Source organism: Lathyrus oleraceus, chromosome 5, assembly GCF_024323335.1.
Source record: "Lathyrus oleraceus cultivar Zhongwan6 chromosome 5, CAAS_Psat_ZW6_1.0, whole genome shotgun sequence".
In the NCBI taxonomy this organism is placed as follows: Eukaryota; Viridiplantae; Streptophyta; class Magnoliopsida; order Fabales; family Fabaceae; genus Lathyrus; species Lathyrus oleraceus.
This window is the reverse complement of record NC_066583.1, coordinates 597,592,747-597,617,215: the sequence shown is the minus strand read 5'-3', so window position 1 is coordinate 597,617,215 and position 24,469 is coordinate 597,592,747. Positions and strand designations below refer to the sequence as shown.

At 34.7% G+C, this 24,469-nt stretch overlaps 2 protein-coding genes across 3 annotated transcripts; one reads left to right on the top strand and one right to left on the bottom strand.

Moving 5' to 3' along the window:
• Nucleotides 1-14,128: 14,128 nt before the first annotated feature.
• On the top strand, nt 14,129-16,537 carry LOC127086822 (protein THYLAKOID FORMATION 1, chloroplastic). Its single transcript, XM_051027639.1, has 5 exons — nt 14,129-14,513; nt 14,759-15,026; nt 15,117-15,333; nt 15,439-15,554; nt 16,139-16,537. The coding sequence occupies exons 1-5, from the start codon at nt 14,318-14,320 to the stop codon at nt 16,227-16,229; spliced, it is 888 nt and encodes a 295-aa protein (XP_050883596.1). The 5' UTR covers nt 14,129-14,317; the 3' UTR covers nt 16,230-16,537.
• A 287-nt stretch (nt 16,538-16,824) lies between these two features.
• Nucleotides 16,825-23,595, bottom strand: LOC127086821 (diacylglycerol kinase 5). 2 transcript variants are annotated; one of them, XM_051027638.1, is made up of 13 exons: nt 23,432-23,595; nt 22,999-23,298; nt 22,785-22,907; nt 22,346-22,474; nt 21,928-22,013; nt 21,224-21,347; nt 20,827-20,875; nt 20,284-20,366; nt 19,899-19,966; nt 18,377-18,451; nt 17,770-17,857; nt 17,505-17,621; nt 16,825-17,335 (listed from the first exon to the last, which is right to left on the bottom strand). In XM_051027638.1, exons 2-13 carry the CDS (start codon nt 23,197-23,199, stop codon nt 17,021-17,023), a joined length of 1,458 nt encoding a protein of 485 aa, XP_050883595.1. In that variant the 5' UTR covers nt 23,200-23,298; nt 23,432-23,595; the 3' UTR covers nt 16,825-17,020. The 2 variants fall into 2 exon arrangements, with proteins under 2 accessions (XP_050883595.1, XP_050883594.1); XM_051027637.1 differs by having other exon boundaries at nt 22,999-23,570.
• Between the last annotated feature and the right edge of the window lie 874 nt (nt 23,596-24,469).

Sequence of the window (24,469 nt, the reverse complement as noted above, 5' to 3'; positions counted from 1 at the left end):
TACAGGAGCAATGTTATCCCCATCAGAGTCGTCAGCTATCGCATCTCGAAAAGTACGATCCTTCATGATGGTCACAAAAATAATTATTCGAACAGATTTGCCACCGAACTTTATTTATCCCAATGAAGGAATAGGGAAAATATCGATAAAACATTTAAAAAATAAAATGGTCTTCACAACCAAATTTGGATTCGGGTCGATTACGCAAGGTGAATGTATTAGCATCCATCACGCCTATTGTACTCAACGATAACCTTTTAGTTAAAACTTGCAATTGAATGTTGGCTTATGCTAATTGTTTTCTTCGAGTTATTGAAAGTGTAAAAGAAAAGGGGTCGCAAAAATATTTTTACTAGGGTGCTTAACAAGATTGCGAGTCTTGCTCTAGTGTATCCTCAGGTATAATAAGGAATTCAAAGCGACGTAGTTCTAGGCAAGAGAATATATATATATATATATATATATATATATATATATATATATATATATATATATATATATATATATATATATATTATAGTGCTTGACGAGATGATGAATCTCGCTCCTGCTTATCTCTAGGTGGATGGAGAACCCAAAGCTACGTAGTTCTTTATAGACAATAGTGTTGGTTGATTGATTTTAGAGGACGAAGGTTTAGGTCACATTCTAATGGCTAAACATTGGCTTGTTTACTCGTGGATGAGAGACTTATAGTTTGTTTGTTTTACGGTAGAAGGGATCCTATTTGATTGCGTTCTAGCAACTTAAACATTTAGTTGTATACTCACGCATGGGAGGCTTAAGCGCTTGTTGTATACACATTAGAAATGAATAAATAGTGTCCATTTTTGTGAAAAGGCTTTCAATCGCACGGGGGCGAGAAAATATATGTTTGATTGATTAAGTATGTTTTAATGAACAAGTGCTCAAATTGCATTCTAACGGTAAAACATGGCTTGCTTACTCACAACGGAGACTTAAGCGCTTATTTGTACGTGTTAGAAGGGATTATACAAATGTTCTTTTGTGAAAGGGGTTTCAATCGCACAGGGACGAGAAAGTAAGTTTGATGTGTTGTACGATGTTTAAAGGTGAATGACGAATATTTGGTAAGAATGAGACCTGAGTCTCAGGACCAATTATTCGAGGTATTACCGGAATTCTAAACTCCAACAATACCTTTTTCATTCAATGTATTATGGAATTCATTGATGGATAATGAACATTCAAAAGATTGTTTAAAGGTTCCACCGGAATGCTAGACTTCAATGGCTCATTCTTTTGTCCAAGTTATCGTTAAGTGTTTTAGAAACGAAATAGTGAATGAAAACTTAACCCAAGACGTGTGCCTCAATAGCATTTATTCAAAGATTTAAGGAATGCAAGACTCTAAGAACCTTCTTCTTTCGTATTTAAGAAAATAGATTTAATGTTATGGTTAATCGAGAAGAGATTTGAATTGTACAAAGGAAGTACTTGACGTTGGATCAAGTACTTGCATTAGTGAGAATGGTTTAATTTGAATTATGAAAATGGTTTGAAGTCGAAGCAATTATGAAATTGAATTGACGGTTTGAAATGATTGTTGAAATGATATTGACATATGTTGATCAATTTAATTAACAAAATCAATCAATTGAAATTGGATTAAATCATCTAATTAAGGTAATTAAAATTAATTATCAAAATTGTTTGATTAAAAATTAATGTAATCAAATAAATAAGTTAATTAAAACTGATTAACAAAATTATTTAATTAAACAAAAACTTTAATTAATTAATTTAATTAAAGAATAAGCAACAAGATTGAATCTAAAACAATAGAAGCGAGTTAACCACAATATGCTCAAAATCGATTTGTGCATAATGACAACACGAGTAATGTCATACGTGAGATCATAACACAGCAAAAATATCAAATTAATGTATAGAAATTTGGCGACATAACAACATAAAATTTCCGAATCCGCGGATTGGAAATCCGATATATTCAACACAATACAATGAAATAGAAATAGCAGCAACCGAAAATATTTATCATATTACAAATTACACTATACTATGAGTTTCCAAACAAAAGTCCAGTGGCAATACAATGAAACCAAAATTAAAATAAACTCATTATAATTACTAGAGTAGGTTGCACCATACAAAACTAGCTAGCACAATATTTAACAAAAAAAAAAGAAAATCATAAAATAACATTATTATAACTAAAACCAAATAAAAAAATAAGTAATGATAGTATCATTTTCTACTGAATAACCAACTAAGGCAATAACAATAACAGTGTTAAAAACAAATTAACATAATAAAATGTTAATATAAAAAGCAGGAAGAAAATAAATACATTGTGGATCTACCGATGATAACGCGAGGGATCCACTGGCGAATCCAACAGTAGCAAATACCAACATCAATGGAATCCAAAACTTCAGATGATGAATTGAAGGAAGATTTAACATCGAAACAGCAGCAACATAGAGGATCAAATGCACGACGGTGATACAGTTGCGCAGGGGCGGAATTTCGGCGGTGCGCTTCTGGTGTCTTCTCTTTCTCCCCCTGTTTTCTTTTGATTTCAAGTTTTGTGGTGTTGTTGCTATGTTAATATGGATGTGTTGTGGTTTTATGATAGATGTGTTGGATTGTGGTTGTTGTTTGACAGGAACAGTGGCATGTTATTGTTATTCACGACTGTTTATATAAGATTTGAAGGGCGGGTCAGAGTTGAAGACGCATGTGGTGAATGATTGCTTGTTGAGATTGTTATGGAGGTGAGAGAAAGATTTGTTTATTTTAGGTGATGTTTTCATATGGAACATCGAGAGTTATGAGCTGGGGTTTTTTAAGGCGAGTATTTTCCAGTGAGACAGTGTTATGAACGTCGAAGATGAAGGAATAAGGGAGGCGACTAAGGAGAGGAAAATGTGAGGTTTTTTAGTGGAGGTTGGGGATCTCGAAGGTTTCAGTAATGAAGGAACAAGGGAGGCAGCTATGGAGAGGAAAAGGTGGTCTATGGTGGTGTGGTGGTTGCTATTCGAAGGGTGAGGGAGTCCTATTAGTTTGTGAGAGAGAATTAGTCCTGAAGAAGAGGATGATGTTATCCTTTTAGCTCCTTTTTTCATTAAAGAATAGGGTATCCTCTTATTAGTGAGTTGAGAGTTCCTTATTAACGTGTGACAGTTGCGTTACGTGAGTGGCATTTTAGAAGTGAGATGTGTGGCAATTTCTTAGTGGAGGGAGCAGTTTTTTTCATTTTCAGAACTTTGAGAGAAAACATGGTCAAAACGCGTGTACTCGTTTCTCTCTTTTACGTTTTCAGTAAGAGATATTCCCATTTTTTTTGTGAAAAAAAAAACCTCCCCACCAACGTCATGTTGCCACATGTGAAGAGAGCATCATTTGCCTTAGTATATCGCACGTTTTTCCCTTATGCCAGTTCAACTCCTTTCTTTCTTTTTATTTATTTATTTAATTTATATTATTTTTTATTCACTAATTTTCTGATTGGATGATCATGGAAAATGGTGGATAGTAATTATGGGTCATTGATTAATTTGAATCAATGGTCCAGATTAAATTAAAGAAGCACACATAATTTAAAATGCTCAAGTTTCCCTATCTAGAAGATTTAATTAATTTAAATGAGATTAAATCAATTAAAACAACTAAAATCACACCTTCTTAAATAAATATGATAAAAGTAAAATGAAAGGGTAGAAAAGTCTATTTAATTATTTCGAACACTTTGACAAAAAAATAAAAATAAAATGACTGATTATGAGTAAAAATTTAGCACAAAAGTGCATGAAAAATTAAACATAATACACTAAAATGATTAGCACAAAATAAACTTCTCGGAAACATACAGGGTTTTGTTCAATTTCGAAGTAAAAAATGTCCAGTTGAAAAGGCTCAGGATGATCAAAATGTGATTGAAGAAGTAGTCGAAAAAATAAAGCGAGCACACCAGGTTAAACGACGCGAAACATAGTGGAAAATTAAGTAATAGAAGCTTAAGAATAGATCTCTTTAGGTCATATCACTTTAGCTATGTCATAGTCATTTATCTGCATCTTTGTCATTCATTCTTAGAATAATAACAGGTCGGTCCATTTATTTTGAAAGGGCTTTGATTAAAGTTCTAAAATTATCAAAATTATTCACAAGTTTGATAAGGGGTTTTGAATTCATATAAGTCATTACATATCTTTTAAGTAGAGCATCATCCAATATGCATCAACATAAGCTTGATTTACTTTAGGATTATTTGCAATAATGTTTGAATCGGTTTGGAAAATTAATTTTATTTAGTCATCCATATAAGTGAAAAAAATAAAAATAAGTTTAGTTTCTAATGCATTTCATATTCCATAAGGGTACATATTTTTCATGGCCTTTGAAGCTACATGAAATATACCCGAGTGCATCGCACGCTCGAACATACAATAGAGTCTCCACTGAACTTTATTTATTCCTGAAAGAAAGGGAAAATATCGTAAAATCCATGGGGAAGAGAAATGGGTAAGGAAGTTGATTATGGAAGGGGAAAGTATTAGCACCCCTCACATCTGATTTACTTGACGGGAACCATTTTGATTATTCTTTGCTCAAATGTGTGTTATATCTAAAGATTACTTGCTAAAAGGGAGAAAAAAAGGTTAATAATTAGTGTGCTCGTCAAGGATTCAAATCCTCATGCGTACGTATCCTTATGGTGCAATAAGGAAATCAGAGCTCTGTAGTTCGTGGTAGAAATTACAGATATGTTGGTCATTTTTAATGAACAATGTTAACGTTCGCGTTCTAGCGGTTAAACGCTGCTTATATGCTCGCGCATGGTAGACTTAAGTGTTTGTTTATTTGTGGTAGAATGGATATGTTTGGATCGCATTCTAGCAGTTAAATATTACTTGTATGCTCGTGTATGGGAGACTTAAGCGTTGTTTATGGTGAAACGGGAGTAACATGTCCTTTCTGAAAAGGTTTGAAAATGATGCCCTAAGGCAAAAAATTGATAAGTTGGGATTGATTTTAGTTTTGAAAAAAAAAATTGATTAGAATTACACTAAAGTCTATGAGTGAAGGTGAATACTTTGAACACCTGGGTCATTTGTCCTGTATCCAAAGATATTCATAATTAGGATAAATATTCTCCTTCTTATTCCTTCTCCACTGATTAAGACTCATGGTGCACAAATTCAAATCGTATTTTTAAATGTTTTTGAGTTTATTTACAAAAATGATTTTATTCTTATATGGAAAGAAAAGGAAAGGAGAAAAGGCCTAAAGGTTAAGGTTTTGATACCAGGCTGCCTACAACGTCTGTGTGGAAGAAGAATTGTCAATTACCCGATTTAAATTGCACTAAAGTCTATGAGCAGAAGTGGATAGTCTGAGCAGAGGTGAATACTCTGAGAAAATACGTCATTCGTCCCATAGCCAAAGATATTCAGAATGAGGATATGAATGCCCCCTCTCACCCTTCTCTACTGCTTAAGGCTCGTGGCGTGCCATTTGCATCATAACTGACAAGTGTTGAAGAAGAACTTTTATTGTGCTTGAACAGTAATCCAGTCTCCTGTTTGTCTACAATGTTTGTTTGACTTGAGTGTAAAGCTTGAGACATCAAAAGTAGCTCCAGTACAAAGAATTTATATTGTCAAAGGATCAAGAGGCTTTTGATCACTTGATTAGACTGAGGATATAAGAACAGTCAAAGGATTTAGTTGATCAAAGAAACTTTGATCAACTCAATCAATCAGGATGAAATCAGTTGAAAAATCTCAGGCACAAGGAAGTTATGATCACAAACCTTAAGAATAATCACATTAATTAAACTCATACTTCTAAAAGTTTACCTAGAACTATGGGAACCTGACAATGTTATTAATTAGAGGCTAATACAAAGCTAACCCTAAGAATTATGTCAAAATTCTAACAAAAATTATTTGACAATTTTTTTATGAATTAACTAAAAATAGAACATGGTATTAGTTTCTAATTATTTTTAAATCAGGATGGCATAGAGAATGTCTCAATAAACTAATGATAAAAACAAGTAAAAAAAATAAGAGAGTGAAAAAAATGATTAAAAAAAAGCGAAATAAAAAGGCAGAGGGTGCATGGATTATATCCATGGTGTAACTAGTGAAAAATTGGGCCAGAGCACTGAGGAGGCCCAATTGCTATTAATTCAGGCTTCAGCAGAGAGAGACATCAAGTGATTGCAATGGGCCTATGTGTAACTGAAACCCAAATATTTTTCATTGGAATAAATAAAATTCGGTGACAATTCTGTTCGAATCATTTTTTCGTGATTTTGCGAAGAATTATATTTTTCGAGATACGACACCTGGTATGTAAACTAGAACTTTACTTACTCAAAATAATATAATCCTAGTTGTAATTGTTGAGAAATTTTTCAATTCTTGATGCATTTGAGATTGAGTGATCATTGGAATCAAGTAACTTTGTTTATTTGTTTTCAATCACAAATTTGAATGCTACTGCAGAATATTTATTAAAACCTCATAGTAGATTGTTTATCTGTTAGTTATATCATGTCTACCCTTTTCTTTTATACGTGTCCAGCTTTATGATGTATGCAATGTATTTGGACTTGAGCAGATTCTAATGCATTCTACCACATCTAATTCTATTTTTCAAAAAATTTAAAACTCTCTCCTTTCAAATATTGCCTTAATCCATTCCTAGTTGCTTGAACAACCTCCTTTTTTTAAATATAGAGCTCAGAATATATGAAGAAATTTTTCTTCTCCAAGTGTTTTTAATATGAACCTTCAGCACTCTTCTGGTTTAACTTTTAGGTTGACATTGACTTTGAAAAGAAGCTGTTAGGAACATGAAAGGATGGGAAGAATGTCTACTTGAGGGATATATGACTTTCCACTGAAGAAATTGCACAGGTGAATGATGCCTGCTTTTATCATTATGTTAAATTACTTAAAATTTGATGATCTGTACAACAAAATTAACTCTAGTTAGCTTGATTCCTAGACCGTTCAATCCAGAGTGTTGCCTGACATGTTTTGAAGTACATATGAAGCTTATTGAGAAGTTCTATACACAACTTATGTTTTAATTTTTGAACGTTAAAAGTATTTTATTTAAGAATTTAAGATGTAACAATTTTCATATTTTTAAATAATAATTATATATATTGATCTTATTTATGATTATTCAAAAATAAAAAAAAAAATTAAAGAAAAAAGATAAAAAAAATTGTTATCAAAAGTAAATATTTAAAATAATAAAAACTAATTTATTAAAAATAAATTTAAAATATTCAATTGTTTTAACAACAAATCAAATTGTTATGAGATATATATTAATGATTTTTTTCAAAATATTGGCAACGGTTTGAACAGTCGCGGAGTCACCCGCAATTAAATATTTAAAGCAAAAACACTAATTAAAATTGGTGACGGTTAAAACTGTCTCAAATAAATTGTTGAAACAATTCTATAACTGTCTTAAATATTAAAGGTGGTTGGAGTGCCGATTTTAAAAACTGTTGTAAAATAGGCTCGTGACACACAATTTTGCAACAGTTGTCAAACGGTCACAACCTAAGTTTTGAGGCGCTTTGAACCACCGCAACAACGTCTCAAAACCTTTTTTTTCTTATAGTGAATTTGGTTAAGCCACATGTATTTTTATCAATGATTTTGAAAAGTCCTGTAAAAATGCATACAAGCATACCAGATATGTTATGAGTCCAGTTCCTATTGATACTAATGTTGGAATTGGGCCTGTTGCCACTACAGAAGATGGGCCTGTGAATGATACTGTGAGAAGGCCCATGCGTACCAAGAAGCTGCCTTCTAAATATAAGGATCATATAGTTTACAAATAAAATATCCTAATCGCTTCTAGAATGGATGACTCACTACTAGTTTGTTATATTTTGCATTGCTGTCAAATCTGTTAGTGGATTATGTTGTGATTTCCTTAGGTTTGAATTCCTTTATATTTGGTTGTATTCACCATTTCAAGGATATCAATGAAATATATTCCAACTTCATTCTCTCTCTATCTTTTCTTGAGGAGGTACTCATGCCTTATAATACTGAGAGTATAACATTGGTGCTTTCATTGTGTGTCCTCTCCTCCAATGACCAACAATCGCCCTCCTCCTCCTCCACCTGACCGTATGGATGAACTAGCCTGTCAAATCTCCTTCCTCACCATCCAATTTGAAGCTCTGAGCAAACGGTTAACGGAGTCGTCGTCGTCCCCGGCGTCTTCGAGTCGCTCCTCCTCAGAATCTTCCAACCGTCCTCGCCTGAAACTTGACGTTCCTCGCTTCGACAGCACCGACACCCATGGGTGGATCTTCAAAATCTCCCAATTCTTCACTTATCACCAGACTCCCGATGAAGAGCGCATTACCATCGCCTCGTTCTACCTCGACGGGGCTGCCCTCGCATGGTATCAATGGATGTATCGTAACCACCAGATTGTGTCATGGCCACAGTTTCTCACTGCCTTGGAAACTCGGTTTTCTCCCACCACATTCGACGATCCTCGGGGAAATTTATTCAAGTTAACTCAATCAACCACCATCGTCGCTTACCTTACAGAGTTTGAAGCTATTGCCAATCGCTTAAAAGGTCTCTCTGCTGCCGATCTTCTGAGTTGTTTTGTCTCCGGCCTAAAAACAGAAATTCGCCGTGAAATTTTGGCTCTTCAACCAACCACCATTGCTTAAGATGTCGGGTTGGCTCGTTTACAAGAGGATAAACTTCACGATATTGCGCGTGCCTCGCGTCAATGGCAGAGCACTCCGTGGCAGCCACCGTCAAAATTGCGCCCTACGGTTAAAACAACCACCGATGTGACCCCGACGGTCAAATCCTCTCCTGGGATTCTCCCTACTCCTCCGGTGAAGTCGCGTTTCCGCCATCTCTCTAGTGTTGAGATGGATGAGCGACGAGAAAAGGGACTCTGTTTCAACTATGACCAACGATGGTCTCGTTCCCATAAATGCGGTGCTCGCATTTTTCTATTATTAGCTAACAACGACGAAGCTTCAGTTGATGCCGGTGACCTTGAACACACAGCTACACAGTTGGATTCGGACGATGATCCATGGATTGAATCAACTACCACCGCAGCACAGTTGAGCTTGCATGCTCTCTCTAGTGACCACGTTGTTGACACCTTTCGGGCAGTGGGCCGAATCGGGCCACAAACAGTCCATGTGCTTGTGGATGGAGGAAGCACGCACAATTTTGTGCAAGAGACTATCGCTAAGACTTTGGGCTTGACTCTTGACCCAATTGATCCATTCAGGGTATTAGTGGGTAGTGGCCAAGAATTGCATTGCAGTCATGTGTGTCTTGGGGTGTCTATTGTAATTCAAGATCACACTTTCTCAGTGGACTTGTACGTATTGGGGCTACGAGGTGCTAATCTGGTTTTAGGGGCACAATGGCTTAAATAACTTGGCCGGTGCTGATGAATTACAATAATCTCACCATGTGTTTCTTTCATAACAACTCCTGTGTTGAACTATAAGGCCTCGCACCTACCCCCACCATGGGCTTGCATTCATTTCACAAATTAACCCGTCACAATCCTAAGGCCCAATTATTCTCCTTACGCATTTCTGGACTTTCAACCACAGACAATCCACCCAATCAAACTGACTCACCTAACACATCCCTATCTCTCCTTCCTCCCCAATTCCAAACCCTAATCATTCATCATGCCAAGCTATTTGCAGAACCATCTTCTCTCCCACCCCCCACACCACTGACCATACAATTCCCCTCATTCCACAATCCACTCCTGTCAATGTGCGTCCTTATTGTTACCCCCATTCCCAGAAGTTGGAAATCGAAGCTCAGGTTTCTAAATTTCTCAGTACCGGTTGGATTCAACCAAGCACCAGCCCTTTCTCCTCGCCTGTACTATTGCTTAAGAAGAAGGATGGGACCTGGCGAATGTGTGTAGATTACAGAGCATTGAACACTATCACAGTGCGTGACAGGTTCCCTCTTCCCACCATAGATGAGTTACTTGATGAGTTAGGCAGCGCCCATGTATTCTCTAAGTTGGATTTAACTTCTGGGTTTCACCAAATACGGGTTGCTCCGCAAGATATCCACAAGACCGCCTTTCGCACGCATGATGGTCACTATGAATATCGCGTCATGCCTTTTGGACTCTGCAACGTGCCATCTACGTTCCAAGCAACAATGAACGACATTTTCAGGCCTTTACTGCGAAAATCAGTAATTGTATTTTTCATGATATATTGGTTTTCAGTGAAACAATGGAGAGCCATTTGGAACATTTGACTCAAGTTTTCTCTATACTTGAGAAGCATGAATTCCACTTGAAACCATGAAAATGCACTTTCTGCCAATCCCAAATTGCCTACCTTTGTCACATTGTCACTGCAGGCACCGTTGCTCCTGATCCCCTCAAAATCCAAGGAGTTTTGGATTGGCCCACTCCTAAAACAGTTAAGAGTTTACGTGGTTTCCTTGGCTTGTCTGGGTTTTATCGCCGTTTTGTGCGCTCCTACGCTAGTTTAGCACACCCCCTCACTTCCCTGTTGAAGATAAATGCCTTTGAGTGGTCGACTATAGCATAAAGCGCTTTTGACACCTTGAAACAGGCACTTGCTTCTGCCCCAGTCTTGTCTCTGCCAGATTTTGGGAAGCCCTTCATAGTTCAAACCGATGCTTCGGGGTACGCCATAGGAGCTGTTTTGTTGCAAGATGACCATCCCATCACCTACTTCAATAAGCTGTTATGTCCTAGACTCTCTAAGGCTTCTACTTATATACGTGAATTACATGTTATCACGTGTGCTGTTAAGCGTTGGCGTCAATATTTGTTGGGTCACTACTTTGTCATCCAAACGGATCATTGTAGTCTTAAGGAGCTACTCGCACAAGTTATTCAAACCCCTGAGCAGCAGTTTTATTTGTCCAAACTATTAGGTTATCATTACGACATTCAGTATAAAGCGGGGAAAACCAATGTGGTGGCCGATGCTTTGTCTCGTTGTTTTGAGTCAAGGAGTGTTGAGTTACAGATGTTGTCCACACCACAATTCATCTTTATTCAGGAGCTTAAACAAGACCTTCATCAATCTGATGTGTACCAGGAAATGTACCAAAAATACGCAGCTGATCCTGCTAGTATGCCCGGCTTTACCGTTGCTAATGGCTTATTGCTGCAGAAGGGCAGAATTTGGATTCCCTCAAATTCTCGTTTCAAAATGTTGCTTATGAAGGAATTCCATGAGACTCCAATTGGAGGACATGCTGGCATAGTCAAAACTTTGAAGAGACTTTCTGCCAACTTCACTTGGGACTCCATGCGCAAAGATATCACTTCCTTCATTTCTGCCTGCTTAGCTTGCCAGCAAACTAAGTACTCTACTAAAAAACCAGGGGATCTCTTGCAACCATTGCCCATCCCTGCTCATGTTTGGGAGGATATATCACTTGATTTTGTTACTGGTCTGCCCGTTTCGGGAGGTTATTCTGTCCTATTGGTTGTAGTTGACAGGTTTTCTAAGTATGTTCACTTAGGCGCTCTTCCATCACACTACACAGCTTATAAAGTGGCTGAGCTTTTTGTTAATATGGTGTGTAAATTGCATGGCTTACCAAAAAGTATCGTCTCGGACCGTGATCCTATTTTCATTAGCAAGTTTTGGTCAGACCTCTTCAAATTCAGTGGCACACTTTTGAGGATGAGCTCGGCTTATCATCCCCAAACTGATGGCCAAACAGAAGTCACTAATTGAACAATAAAACAGTACTTAAGGGCCTTTGTTTATCACAAACCATCACTTTGGCACAAATACTTACTTTGGGCAGAAAATCACTATAATACCTCCTATCACATCGCAACAGGAATCACTCCTTATCAGGTTGTCTATGGTAAACCTCCTACCACTATTCCTAGCTATGTTGCTGGTTCCTCCACTGTTGATGCTAATAATGATTTATTGTTGACTAGAGAAGAAATACTGGAGATGTTGAAAAAGAATCTGGAAAAAGCTCAACTTAGAATGAAATCTATAGCCGATGGGAAGCGTAGAGAGTTGCACTTTGACGTTGATAATTGGGTTCATGTTAAGCTTCAACCTTATCAACAAGGGTCGATGTCTGCAACCAAGTTCAATAAGCTTAACAAGCGTTTTTATGGTCCATATCGCATCTCAGCCCGTGTCGGACCTGTTGCTTATAAGTTGGAGCTCCCTTCACATGCCAAAATTCATGATGTGATTCATTGTTCTTTGCTGAAGCTGTATCAAGGCCCCATCCCTCCTCATACTTTGCAGTTACCCCCAGATTCAATTGATAACAATCCTGTTGTTTCCCCTCTTGTTATTTTGGACACACGTATCGTTGACACTGCTGGTGTGCCTTGTAAACAGGTGTTAGTGCAGTGGAATGGCTTGCCACCAGAGGATACGTCTTGGGAACTGTGGGATGACTTGAAGCAGCATTACAACCTTGAGGACAAGGTTGTTTCAGATGGGGTGGGTAATGTTATGAGCCCACTTCCTATTGATATTAATGTTGGAATTGGGCCTGTTGCTACTACAAAAGATGGACCTGTGAATGTTACTGTGAGAAGGCTCATGCTTACCAAGAAGTTGCCTTCTAAATATAAGGATCATATAGTCTACAAATAAAATATCCTAATTGCTTATAGAATGGATGACTCACTACTAATTTGTTATATTTTGCATTGCTGTCAAATCTGTTAGCGGATTCTGTTGTGATTTCCTTAGGTTTGCATTCCTTTATATTTGGTTATATTCACCATTTCAAGGATATCAATGAAATATATTCCAACTTCATTCTCTCTCTATCTTTTCTTGAGGAGGTACTCAGGCCTTATAATACTGAGAGTATAACAAGATATTTCAAAATATCCAAAAGAAACAAATCTTGAGATGGTAACTAGATTTTTCAAAAAATTCGAGAAAGTCATGTTGATTTCTTGATTTTTTTAAAAGTTTGGTCGTTTATATTTTATTTTATTTTTGTAGTGAAGGCCAGAGGAAAGGACGACACGATTACTTCTAGACAAAATGATAGATATAAGAAAGCAATTGCAAAGAGCTCACGTGCGAGGGCAGATGACGTTGAGGATTCGCATATCCAGGCAGATAGAGTAGTTCCGATCAATTCTCTTATAAGGCGGTTGGATGATCAGTCACACACACCTTGTATTATCCGACATAAAGGTAAACCTGATGGATGGGGCATAGATCTTGTTAATGAGCTCGATGTTGCGATTGTTGACGATTTCGAGACAATAACTCATGACGTAGGGTCAGGATGATGTGCAATTGGTGGTTGAGACAGGGTGACTAATCACGCTGAGACAAAGACTCCAATTAATATGGTGGAAGCGACTGATATGGAGCTGACTACTTCGATTGATACGGAGCTGTATGTACACACGAAAGAATTTCTATAGGATCCATTAACCATCCCATGTTCACCGGATATGACATGGTATTTCTTAAGCACATTAAGTATCAATTATTATGGTGCCTTTATACTCTATTCTTATTTAGTATGTCATTACTTTTTTCTATCAATTTAAGTTTAAGTATTTCTTTTGGGGTAATGCTAACTTGGGGCACAAGTTAAAAAATCTAGTTATAGTAAATTTGTATTGGAAAAAACAATTAAAAAAATAAATTTATACTCCTACCCTTTCTTTAGTTCTTAACTTGTGCCCCTACCATTTCTTTTGATTTTTTATATTTTTGCACTTTCCATTTTTATTTTTATTTTATATTTTTGCATTTTAAACTTCTGAAAATTTCGCATAAAGAACTATTTACCGTTCATTATATTTTTATGTCAAATGATTCAACTTAGACAAGAACATTCAATCAAATTAGAAAATGGACTCCCTAATACAACCGTTGATCTGGTATATGATCTACGGATAAATTTAAGTACTTGTCTATCTTAAAAGCAAATTGACTCCCTAGTACTTTTTTGGAAAAGATATGTGTCTATGATGTTTTAGGCTACATAAGCGGTGTGACTGTCAAACTTCAACGTGTCTTTATGTCAGCGACACCTTCCCATGTCGACAGCAATAACGTTTCGGTTTTACTTTTTCCACTTCACAGTGTTGATAAGCTTTTTTGTCTTTTCCCCCCTTAAACGTTGTTGCCAACACAAACGTTTGAAAGCAATGCAACTTTCCTCTGAATTTTGTCCTTCCATTCCATGAACCATATTTTCTGAGTCTCATTGCTTCTACTCTCTTTCTCTCTCTTGTCTTGTATTTCCGTTTTCTAGTAACTATGGCTGCTCTATCTTCTCTGTCATTCTCAGCAATGAACTCACAGAGAAAATCAACTCTTCCAGCTTCTACTCGCTTCCTTGCTTCCAATTCTGATATCTTTGGAATTCGGACAGATTCCTCGTACCATTGTGTCGGTGTTCGAGCTGCCAATTCTGCTTCTAAAATGACCGTTCAATGCATGTCTTCAGTCACAGGTTTGTGCCTTTGTTAATTTGGTTCCTAATATTTGAATGGCCTTGAAATAGTATCACTTTTGGTTTTACTTAGGAAAAGTTTCTTCAAACTAGTTATTGTGTGTTACTTTATTTTACTTTACATTTGCATGCATGTAGAATGTTTTGAAGCTTAGGTATGATTTATGAGTGTATGACATGGTGTAAAAAGTTTTATATTAAGTATCTATAATAGAAGAAAATGAATCTTATTATATCTACTGCAGATGTTCCTAGTGTTTCTGAGACAAAGTTAAATTTCCTAAAGGCGTATAAACGACCGATCCCGAGTATCTATAACAATGTGCTGCAGGAGCTTATTGTCCAGCAACATTTAATGAGATACAAGACATCATACCGTTATGATCCGGTATTCGCTCTTGGTTTTGTTACTATATATGATAAATTTATGGAAGGGTATTCGAGTGAAGAAGACCGAAACACCATCTTCAAAGCTTATATTGACGCGTTGAAGGAAGATCCAGAACAATACAGGTTAGGAGATTGATTGATTCTTCTTTATTAGCCTTTGTTATCCTTGACCTAAACCTTTGACTCAATGGTGTTTTATGTTACCATTTACAGAATAGATGCACAGAAGTTGGAAGAGTGGGCTAGGGCTCAAACTTCATCTTCTCTGGTTGAATTTTCATCCAAAGAAGGAGAAGTTGAAGGGATTTTAAAGGATATTGCAGAAAGAGCGGGAGGAAAGGGCGAATTTAGTTATAGTCGTTTCTTTGCGGTAGGCCTTTTTCGCCTTCTTGAGTTGGCAAATGCAACAGAACCAACAATTTTAGACAAGGTAACTCATTTCATTCAAGGCAATGACTTATAATTTGGATGATTCAAATCAATGTTTTATTATTGTTTTCTATTTTACAATTATTGAAGTTGAACCTATAAACAGCTTTGTGCGGCTTTGAACATCAACAAAAAAAGCGTTGATCGGGACTTGGATGTATATCGGATGCTGCTTTCCAAGCTGGTTCAAGCAAAAGAGTTGCTAAGGGAATATATTGACAGGTAGAAGTCTAGCATTTCAATGCCCTTCTGGCTTCAGTTGTTCTCATCTTCTCTGCTGTCACGGCTTTTCATTTTGAATTTGGTATAACTGCAGTTATTATTTGCTAAGTGTGTTTGGTTTTACGGTAGAGATCATCATCATTGATTTTAGCTCCTAACACGATTTAAAGTAAAAATATATATCTTTATAGTGTCAAATAAAGTTGACTTTGCTTCTAAACCTCAATTTGACTAGATGTATTAAAAAGTGACTTTTGCAGCAGGTGAAGAAAGACACACAAACATCCTTATTTTATAGATAGATTCAACATTCTATCATATTTACATTTTTCAGAAAACATGAGATTACAAAACTTGTTTGTAACCAACTGAGAACTTGTCTTGAGCTTATGATTTTATTGTTAAATTTGTGAAAATCGGGCTATTTTATTTCTGAGATTACCTAATCTCATATTCTATCTGCACTATAAATGAGTATGCTATCATTACAATTCGATGTCTAATAGATGTGGCAGATTTATAGTTACAACTTGATGGTTGTTCTCAGCAAGATTTTAATTCATTGATATGATATTTTACTCCAGGGAGAAGAAGAAAAGTGAAGAAAGGGCGGAACCACAGAAGGCTAATGGGGCAATTTCAAAATGTTTGGGGCAACAATTGCCTGTTCTGTAGCTATGGTCTTCTGAAATGATGTCCAAGTGAAGATTTCTTATCCTTCAAATGGGTTTTCTTAATCCAATGAGTCGGATAAGCAATAATCAGCATGATTTCACATATTGCTAAAACCACAATTGACCCTTCTTCCAACACGATTTGGGCGTATTTTGTTGTTTTTACCTCACAGTCACCAATGTATTTTGCAGTTCTCTCGAAAGAAAGCCCAAAGGCATACATTCTCACTAAATAAATCTTTTTCTATATTTCGGCATATGTACAATGAAAGAGTTTGACATCAATTTCATAGTTAAAATTTACCATCATTAGCTACTGATTTATACCAACAATTGCACTTTTCTCCTTTTAGAAAGTTGTAGGGTTCTCTGTTCCTTTATTACAGGGCCTTTTATCTGGGGTCCTTCCTCCTCCATAGCCAGGATGTGCATATTTTAAAGAGTATATTTAATCGTCGACTCTCCCCAAACACTGAATTTTAGAAATTGTGTAGAAGATTCTCAAATAATTTATTAAAACTTACTTTCATTTTTGTCACTCCAAAAGAAACTAGAAACAACGACACTAGTTTGAATATGTATTTCAACTGCAAGGATGTTCAGAAAAAATCAATTATTGCATTCTCAATTCTAAATTACAATCACCATGTTTGCAGACATAACGCTGCTAGAATTTAGCAAACATGTGATAAAATTGATGGAGGCTACGTTAAATAAACACACATAAGTTTAAGCAACTGGCTCGGCAATGTCAACAGCATAATGTTAAAGAATGGTGTAATAGGGGAAAACCTAACTGAGATGAGCAATATCTACCTCATCTGGGATTTTGAATGATTCAGCTGCACCAAACTTTCGAAATTCATCTGCTAAACTGTCTTCATCATCGTCGTCTTCAGCATCATGATGATAAGGTGATGATGGATCATTCACACTTTTAGACTTGGATTCATGAGTGGCAAGCATGTTAACTTGGCCGTGATGCGAAATCTCAACCAAAACAGTATCATCATCAACTGGGAGAGGTTGCTTCCAAGGCTCCCCATCAATCCTCATGTATGTATGATCTGCTGCACCTTTGTGAAACTCAAAGCGGATTCTTTTTGCCTGACAAGATCATTTCAAGCCATTTTAATAATAATTGGCACGGATGGATAGTAAACTATTGGAAAGTGTTTCCAAGAGAAAAACATGATTAAGATAAGAATGTAGTGGTCTAAGAACTTTAAACAAAAAAGAAACAAAAATGTAAGTAATATTTCATCTTATCCCATACCTGAGCAAGGCGAGTTCCATGACCATTTGGATGAAGCAAAACAAGTCCATGCCAGGCATCTCGAAAACCAACAACTTCAATAAGACCATCATCTACATATGGAGGTGTAAATTCTCTCTGTACTTGATCAAGTTAGCATATTTAGAGTTTTGTTTGGAGATTGCATAATTATTACTACTTCAACTACTAACACCTAGACTATAAAAATTACAGGGAAAACGACATAAATAAATAAATAAAATTCAGAATTAGTTATGAAATTTACATCACGTTGCTTCCTTCTGTTTGGTGTACCCCATGGATTGAATCCACCAGAAAAGCTAGGCAAGTTAAGGCATACAATTGATCGGATGCTGCAAATAACATGAAAAGCAGGTAACAAACACATCAGATGTTATTCAAGCAGTAAACAATAACAAAAAAGAAATTTAGATAGAGAAAAATATAAACGGCCATGTGGCTATAAAATATCCGTACTCAAGAAGTTGACATTGTGATGAAACGTTAGTCATCAAATAATTAACAATTGATACAAATGTTAGTCATCAAATAATTAACAATTGATACAATGATAAACGCAATGAAGTTCTGAAAACATGAATGGGTATGATTCACATGACAGTGAACTTAGAAACAATCAAGCATAGTTATGTGTGGCTATTGATCTATGATATTTTCGAAATGTAGTTTTTGCTAGATATGTGCCAATGAGCTTGTAGCTTAATAGACATAACCAAGTTATAAGACTTCAGTATGATGTTGATGTGGAAGTTTCAATCCTCCACTAGACAGTACTTTCCTCTCCACTGCCCAAGTTCTTACAACTTCAATATTACCAAAATAGAAAGGTAAAAAATCACAGAATGTTTTACCTGGAAGGTATTTCTAGATCCTCCCAATGACCATGTGTTTTCATGACTTTGACTTTTCCCATATGTGCTATGTTCCTGCAGTCAAAGATCAAATTAAATTTACTTAACAGTATATATATATATATATATATATATATATATATATATATATATATATATATATATATATATATATATATATATATATATATATATATATATATATATATATATATATATATATATATATATATATATATATATATATATATATATATATATATATATATATATAATTGCTTAAGATGGACCTATGAAGATAGATACAATGATATTGCGTGTGTAGTTGGGTGCATATGTGTGCGCAATTCACCAGTCTAAACAAGTAATGAAGAATGAAAGAACTGCATAGTATATAACATTCAAAATTATTACAACTTTGTTCTCAGGCTCCAGACTCTCCATTAGGAAGCAGAATATTTACAACCATTTAAACTATATTTGAATTTGAACAAGAGGGAAATCCAATGATCTTCTGTTGAAATTTAGTTTCTACATGTATCAGTGTCCATTCCTATCTAGGGACCTGGTTAAATAAGACTCGTCATAGATGAGAAACCAAATAAGCCGCAAAATAGTAAATTAACAATGATCACTAGGTTTATATTTTATGATTTTGTAGGCTAGTTTTAGAAGAACCAGAGAGTGTTGTTTTACTGATGTAGCATTGTTGCTACAATTCCTAGCTCTGATCATAGGCCAGAATCATTACCTATGCCCACACCAACTTCCAACAGGAAAGATGGCTCCCTGGCAAATGAGTTATATATTGAAACTTGACATGACTAATAGTGAAGATAGGACTATGGTATATTTTAGAATTCAGTGTTTCTCTGACAAAAAAAAAAGAATTCAACGTTTCTTTTACCATAATAGCATATCAATAGAAGTTATGTATTGGGAATAATAAGATCACCAACAAGGATATTACCTAATTTTCTGATTGAACTAAAAAATGCTATTGGCCTAGTTGTTGAAAGTTCTAAGCAAAAGGAAATGTTGGTCCTTAATAGTCTGTTCCTCGAGCCTATAAACTAACGATTTAACAAATCAACAGTGGAATGGGGAACTTAGCATTCTGAAGCTTCATAAACCAAAATGAAAATAAATATATCGAAGTCAAAATAACCACAAAGTTAGTTAAAGGACCAGTTGCAAGTTGCAAGTTTTAATATGAACTGATTTTAAAAAATAGATTTCCAGTGTCATGTGTGTATCATGCAAGATAAGGCTGTCTATAGTATATCCATAACAGAATCAACGCTTTCCTAGATGACACTGGTGGGAGCTCTATAGCACAAGGCTGCTCTTTTATTTGTGTAGGTATATATCACCACTATGAACTTTCATGACTTTACAACAAGGGTCTATATTAGATGGTTCATGAACTCACTCAAGTAAAGGGAACCTTAAAAAGTTAAAATCATAAAAGGAAAACATATAAATCTTTTGTGCAATCAATGCTAGATCTACATGAACTGACCTGGATGGAGGATGGAATAAAGAAGCTAAAAACCATCCTTGTGTGCATCCAAGCTTAGCATAAGTGCTCTGACACAATTTTAAATAGAATCAAAAAATCAATCACAAAAAAGAAAAAAATGGATAATGAAACTATATTTCGGTGGTTTGAAATTACATATCCCAATAAATAGGGAAAGAGTCGGCCGAGTTGTTGAAAATAAGATTAGGATCCATGTATTTATTATATGGGATAGATATATTGTATCATATGGTGTAAATAGAAATAAAATATTTTGTAATTAGTCTATTAATCTTTTGCCATATGCCTTTCTCTGCTGCTATTAACTTCAGCATAATAATATTTCTAAGTATTTTATTATAGTTATGCAGAAATAACAATATACCTGATTAACCAACTGATTTTTGAATTTTTCAGGGTGCAATTTTCGTTCAGAATGAAATGCATAAGACACTTGAGCATCCATTCCTACAATCAGAAGTCACAGATTTTTCAACCACTGCTTAAGCAAGAAGAATTGATGAAAAAAAATTTGGGGGGGGGGGGGGGGGGGGGGGTATCACAAAAAATTCCTTCTATTAGATTCTATGACATTAAATACAATCACTAAAGTGAAAAACTAGTCAAAGCTAAAAACAATTAGCACTACTTATGAAGTTAATCAATAAATTTTACTGAATAAGCAAACTAACTACAATATATGAAATGTTTCCATCATTTCATATTCATACTTTTCACAGCTTATGTAAAAAAATAAAGGTTTTATTGCTAAAGTTAATTTAATTTAATTTTGCAATTTAATAATTTGATATTACTCAGTAATACACTAATACTTAACCAAGATCAAAGGATGTGAAACAAACAAAATTAATTATTATAATGTAAAGCCAACTAAATCAACTAATTCATCCTTCACTATAATTCTTACCCATGCTGAAGTAATTCCAAAATCCACCTCGAAAAGTATGGCAACCTTTCTGAAGAACAGTAAGAAACAACCACACAAGGAAGTAGAGTGATTAGAAAAGAAGCCTGAACTTCTGTAACAAAAGATTTACAAAGAACTCCTATCACCACACAGTACACTATAAATTTTATTAATAAAAATCAAGGATAAAAGTTAAAATATGCACATGTTTTTCTGTTTGTGCTTGAGGAATACAAGGCGTGTGCCCATAATAGTTCATAACGAAAATTTCACCCCAAACTAGGTGTGATTTAGTTTCAAACCCTATATTATCAACTCATCCTACAAATAATTGCCCAATCACCATGAATTGGATGTAGTATGAAATTACTAAATAGTGAATGGTATAGTGTCTTACTATATTAAGTTCATCTGTCTCTGACACACGATGGAAGGCATGCAGAGAATGGGGCAAATCAAGAGGTGCAATAGGTTCACAAGCACCATGTTTCGGAGTCTTCATCCGCATAAGAAGGTGCCAGCTGAGGATTTAAGAAAAAACAGAAATTATCAGACAAGCAAGTGATATAAGAAATCTGCAAAAATATTTGTTAAAGATCTTGAACAATAAGTAGCCCTTAAAAATTGTCACAAATTTTCTTTGGATAAAGGAGCATTCAGAACATGAGAAGTCAGTAAGAGAGAAACTAAGTACTCCTTAAGGCTTAAACTATTGGAACCACTCAAAAATGCCTCATAAGAGAATATAATATAATGATGATAAAATAGTGTGAATAATGAACCAACAAAATAATAATAATAAACAACATTCAGCGTGATGGTTTGTGATTAACTACATATATGACACCACAGAAGATATCAGATTGAGATGGGACACAGAAAATGGTAATAAAATACTAAATTGAAAAAGAAATTACAGGTTTTCAATTATGATATCAATTAATTGATTTCATATTGAAGGGTTCTATGAAATCATTCTATAACTAAAATATTCCTTAGAATTTCCCAATAGTAGGAAGAAATGTAACTATAGACTCATATGCGAGCTATTTAAACAGTAGAATAACTAATAGATAAAAGAAAAGGAAGAAAGTTCATTACTTGTCAATTTTCATTTCCTTAGCTTTCATTACTTGTTCTAGAAATGACAAAACAGATTGTTCATCGGTTCCCGGGTTTTTCTTCCCCTGCAATACAGCAGAAAAAATTATGATTTACAGGATCCGTCATTTTTTATACTTTTCTAAAAAAAATATTTATTCAGTAACCACAATCTTTAAATTTAGGAAACCTGTTTATAGTTAATTAAAAGGAAAAAATAAACTAGCTAATGCAAACATGCGCAAAGCTCAGAAATAAACCAGCATGATATGCAAATTCTAAAGCGCATCTGGTCAAACAAGGAACACAAATCATGAAAATTAAAAATTCTTAGCTTCTAAAAACAAGTCATGGCAGAGGCAGCATATGTTTTAAGCATACTTTAAGGTTTCATTAAAAGCGAAATGTGATTTCCTACCCAACCAAATGCAAATGGTAGATTATTCCCTGTGCCCAAGGGAACCGTGGCTATGGGGGGCGAATGAGATAATTTGAGATCACAAACAACTCCAAGCAACCAGCCAGCTGTTCCATCACCTCCTGCAACCTACAGACAAAATACACATCAAAATCTCAAACTAAAAAAAAAACATTTGCATATAAAACTGAACATATGGGTAAAACATGTTAACATTATATAAATTTAAAAAATTAAAAACAAAAATTGCAGTTGCAACCATTGTGGTTTAGCGAGGGCTATCTGTAGTTTGCTCCAAGCAACTGAAGTTCACAATCATGGCCTAATGCGATTGCAGCAACCACAGAAATCGAAAAAACTTCCAATATTATTGAAAACAGAAACACATTAAAATGGAATTTTAACTTACAATTAATCTTTGTGTCAAAAAAAAACTTACAATTAGTCTGAGTCTCTCCAGAGTGGATATAGCAAGCGGATCACCCCGAACCTTGAGGTTTTCCAAATTAGCATAGATTCTACTCAAAACCTTATCAGGAGTCTCTTCCCCCAAATCAAAAACCTAAACAGACAAACAAACAAACACAAGCTATACTCATTCCTACATAATAACAAGCCATACTCTAAAAATCCATAAATCCAAAAATCTAAACCTGTTTTTCTTTGAGAAGTGCGCGATACGTTTTCAAGAGCTCTCCGCCTAACTGACCACCACTCTTAGAGTTAACAAAAACAAGCACCGGACATTTCGGTCCATCGCCATCGATCTGGCCATCATCAACCTCAGAATCCGGCACAAGAACGTGATTCGGGATCCAAAAGTTCTTCAGGAAATCGGAATCTCGTGATGCCATTGTCGCATTCAGTTAAAACGATAGTAATTCAGTAACTGAATTTCAATTACAGAACTAAACAAGTGATTTGAAAGCACTTGTGACGTTGACAATTAACCACTACAAATCGTTATTATGAAATTCAGCTATTGCGATTATTGGATAAGTTAAATGGCGAAACGTGATTATGAAAGAGTGCGCAACGTAAGAGGTTGAGTTGCAAAAATGAAATGAAAATGGAAAGGAAATTGACCTGGTGATGTGATTGTGAAGCGTGATGATCGATGAAGAGGAAGTAGAATTGAGAGGGAGATTATGGAAAAGAATGGAGCCAATAAGGAAAAAGTGGAAAGGAGCGTCACTTTGCCAGATTAGAGATGAAAATGATTTTTCACAGTTTAAGTTAGTACATGACAATAATTTCATTTAAAAATCTAATTCCTATTCAAACAATAAAATAAAATAAAGTTTGACTTTCTTGTAAATAATAGAGTCTCAGGATGTTTAATAATAATTGAACTTTATTAATTATCATAAATGGACATTAAATAAAGGGTATAAAAATGTATAGTAAAGTTAAGCTTACAAAAATCAATGGATTAGATCTAATGTCATTCTAAAAGTGTGCGGGATACTCTCAAAAGAAAATATTTTATATTCAATGTAACGTATTGAAATACAATATTTTTTTTAAAAAATATTTTTATTTTTAATATATATATATATATATATATATATATATATATATATATATATATATATATATATATATATATATATAAATTTTTTGTCTTTTTAATCTCTTAAAAATATTTAATTTATCCTTTTAATTTCTTAAAAGTGTTCATAGGAGGATATTCATTAATATTTTTCTTTAAAAAAATTAAATTTATTTTAAAGATTTATGCCTTTTTTAAATGATTTTTATAATTTAAGATTTTTTTTATAGATGGTGAATCTCAACTAAAACTTGGAAATGAATCGAGTCCATACGAATTCGGCTCAACTCAATTCGATTCGATAAGAATTAGATAAGTTCAATATTCGATTATAATTTGATTCGGACATTTTTTAAGCTCAAGTTTGACACATTTTAAATTCATGAACAAACATTTCAAGGTTTATCCGGTTAGTTTTAATTCACTTCCTCCAAAGACTTAATGCAATTTTTTTAAATCTAATTTTTTATATATTGATATTTTAAATTAATATTTTTTAAAACTTTTTTATTTAAAATGTAATAAGATTGAAATTTAATTTTTTCTTTCAAAAATCTCTAATACTTTTATTT

Excerpts from the sequence above, each read along its gene's own strand:
- LOC127086821 (XM_051027638.1), bottom strand. The coding sequence starts at position 23,199 with ATGGCATCACGAGATTCCGATTTCCTGAAGAACTTTTGGATCCCGAAT. Across the intron at positions 21,348-21,927 it reads AAGGAAATGAAAATTGACAA|CTGGCACCTTCTTATGCGGA; the intron begins GTAATGAACTTT and ends TTAAATCCTCAG. Across the intron at positions 17,858-18,376 it reads GATCTAGAAATACCTTCCAG|CATCCGATCAATTGTATGCC; the intron begins GTAAAACATTCT and ends TGTTATTTGCAG.
- LOC127086822 (XM_051027639.1), top strand. The coding sequence starts at position 14,318 with ATGGCTGCTCTATCTTCTCTGTCATTCTCAGCAATGAACTCACAGAGA. Across the intron at positions 14,514-14,758 it reads ATGCATGTCTTCAGTCACAG|ATGTTCCTAGTGTTTCTGAG; the intron begins GTTTGTGCCTTT and ends TATCTACTGCAG. Across the intron at positions 15,334-15,438 it reads AACCAACAATTTTAGACAAG|CTTTGTGCGGCTTTGAACAT; the intron begins GTAACTCATTTC and ends ACCTATAAACAG.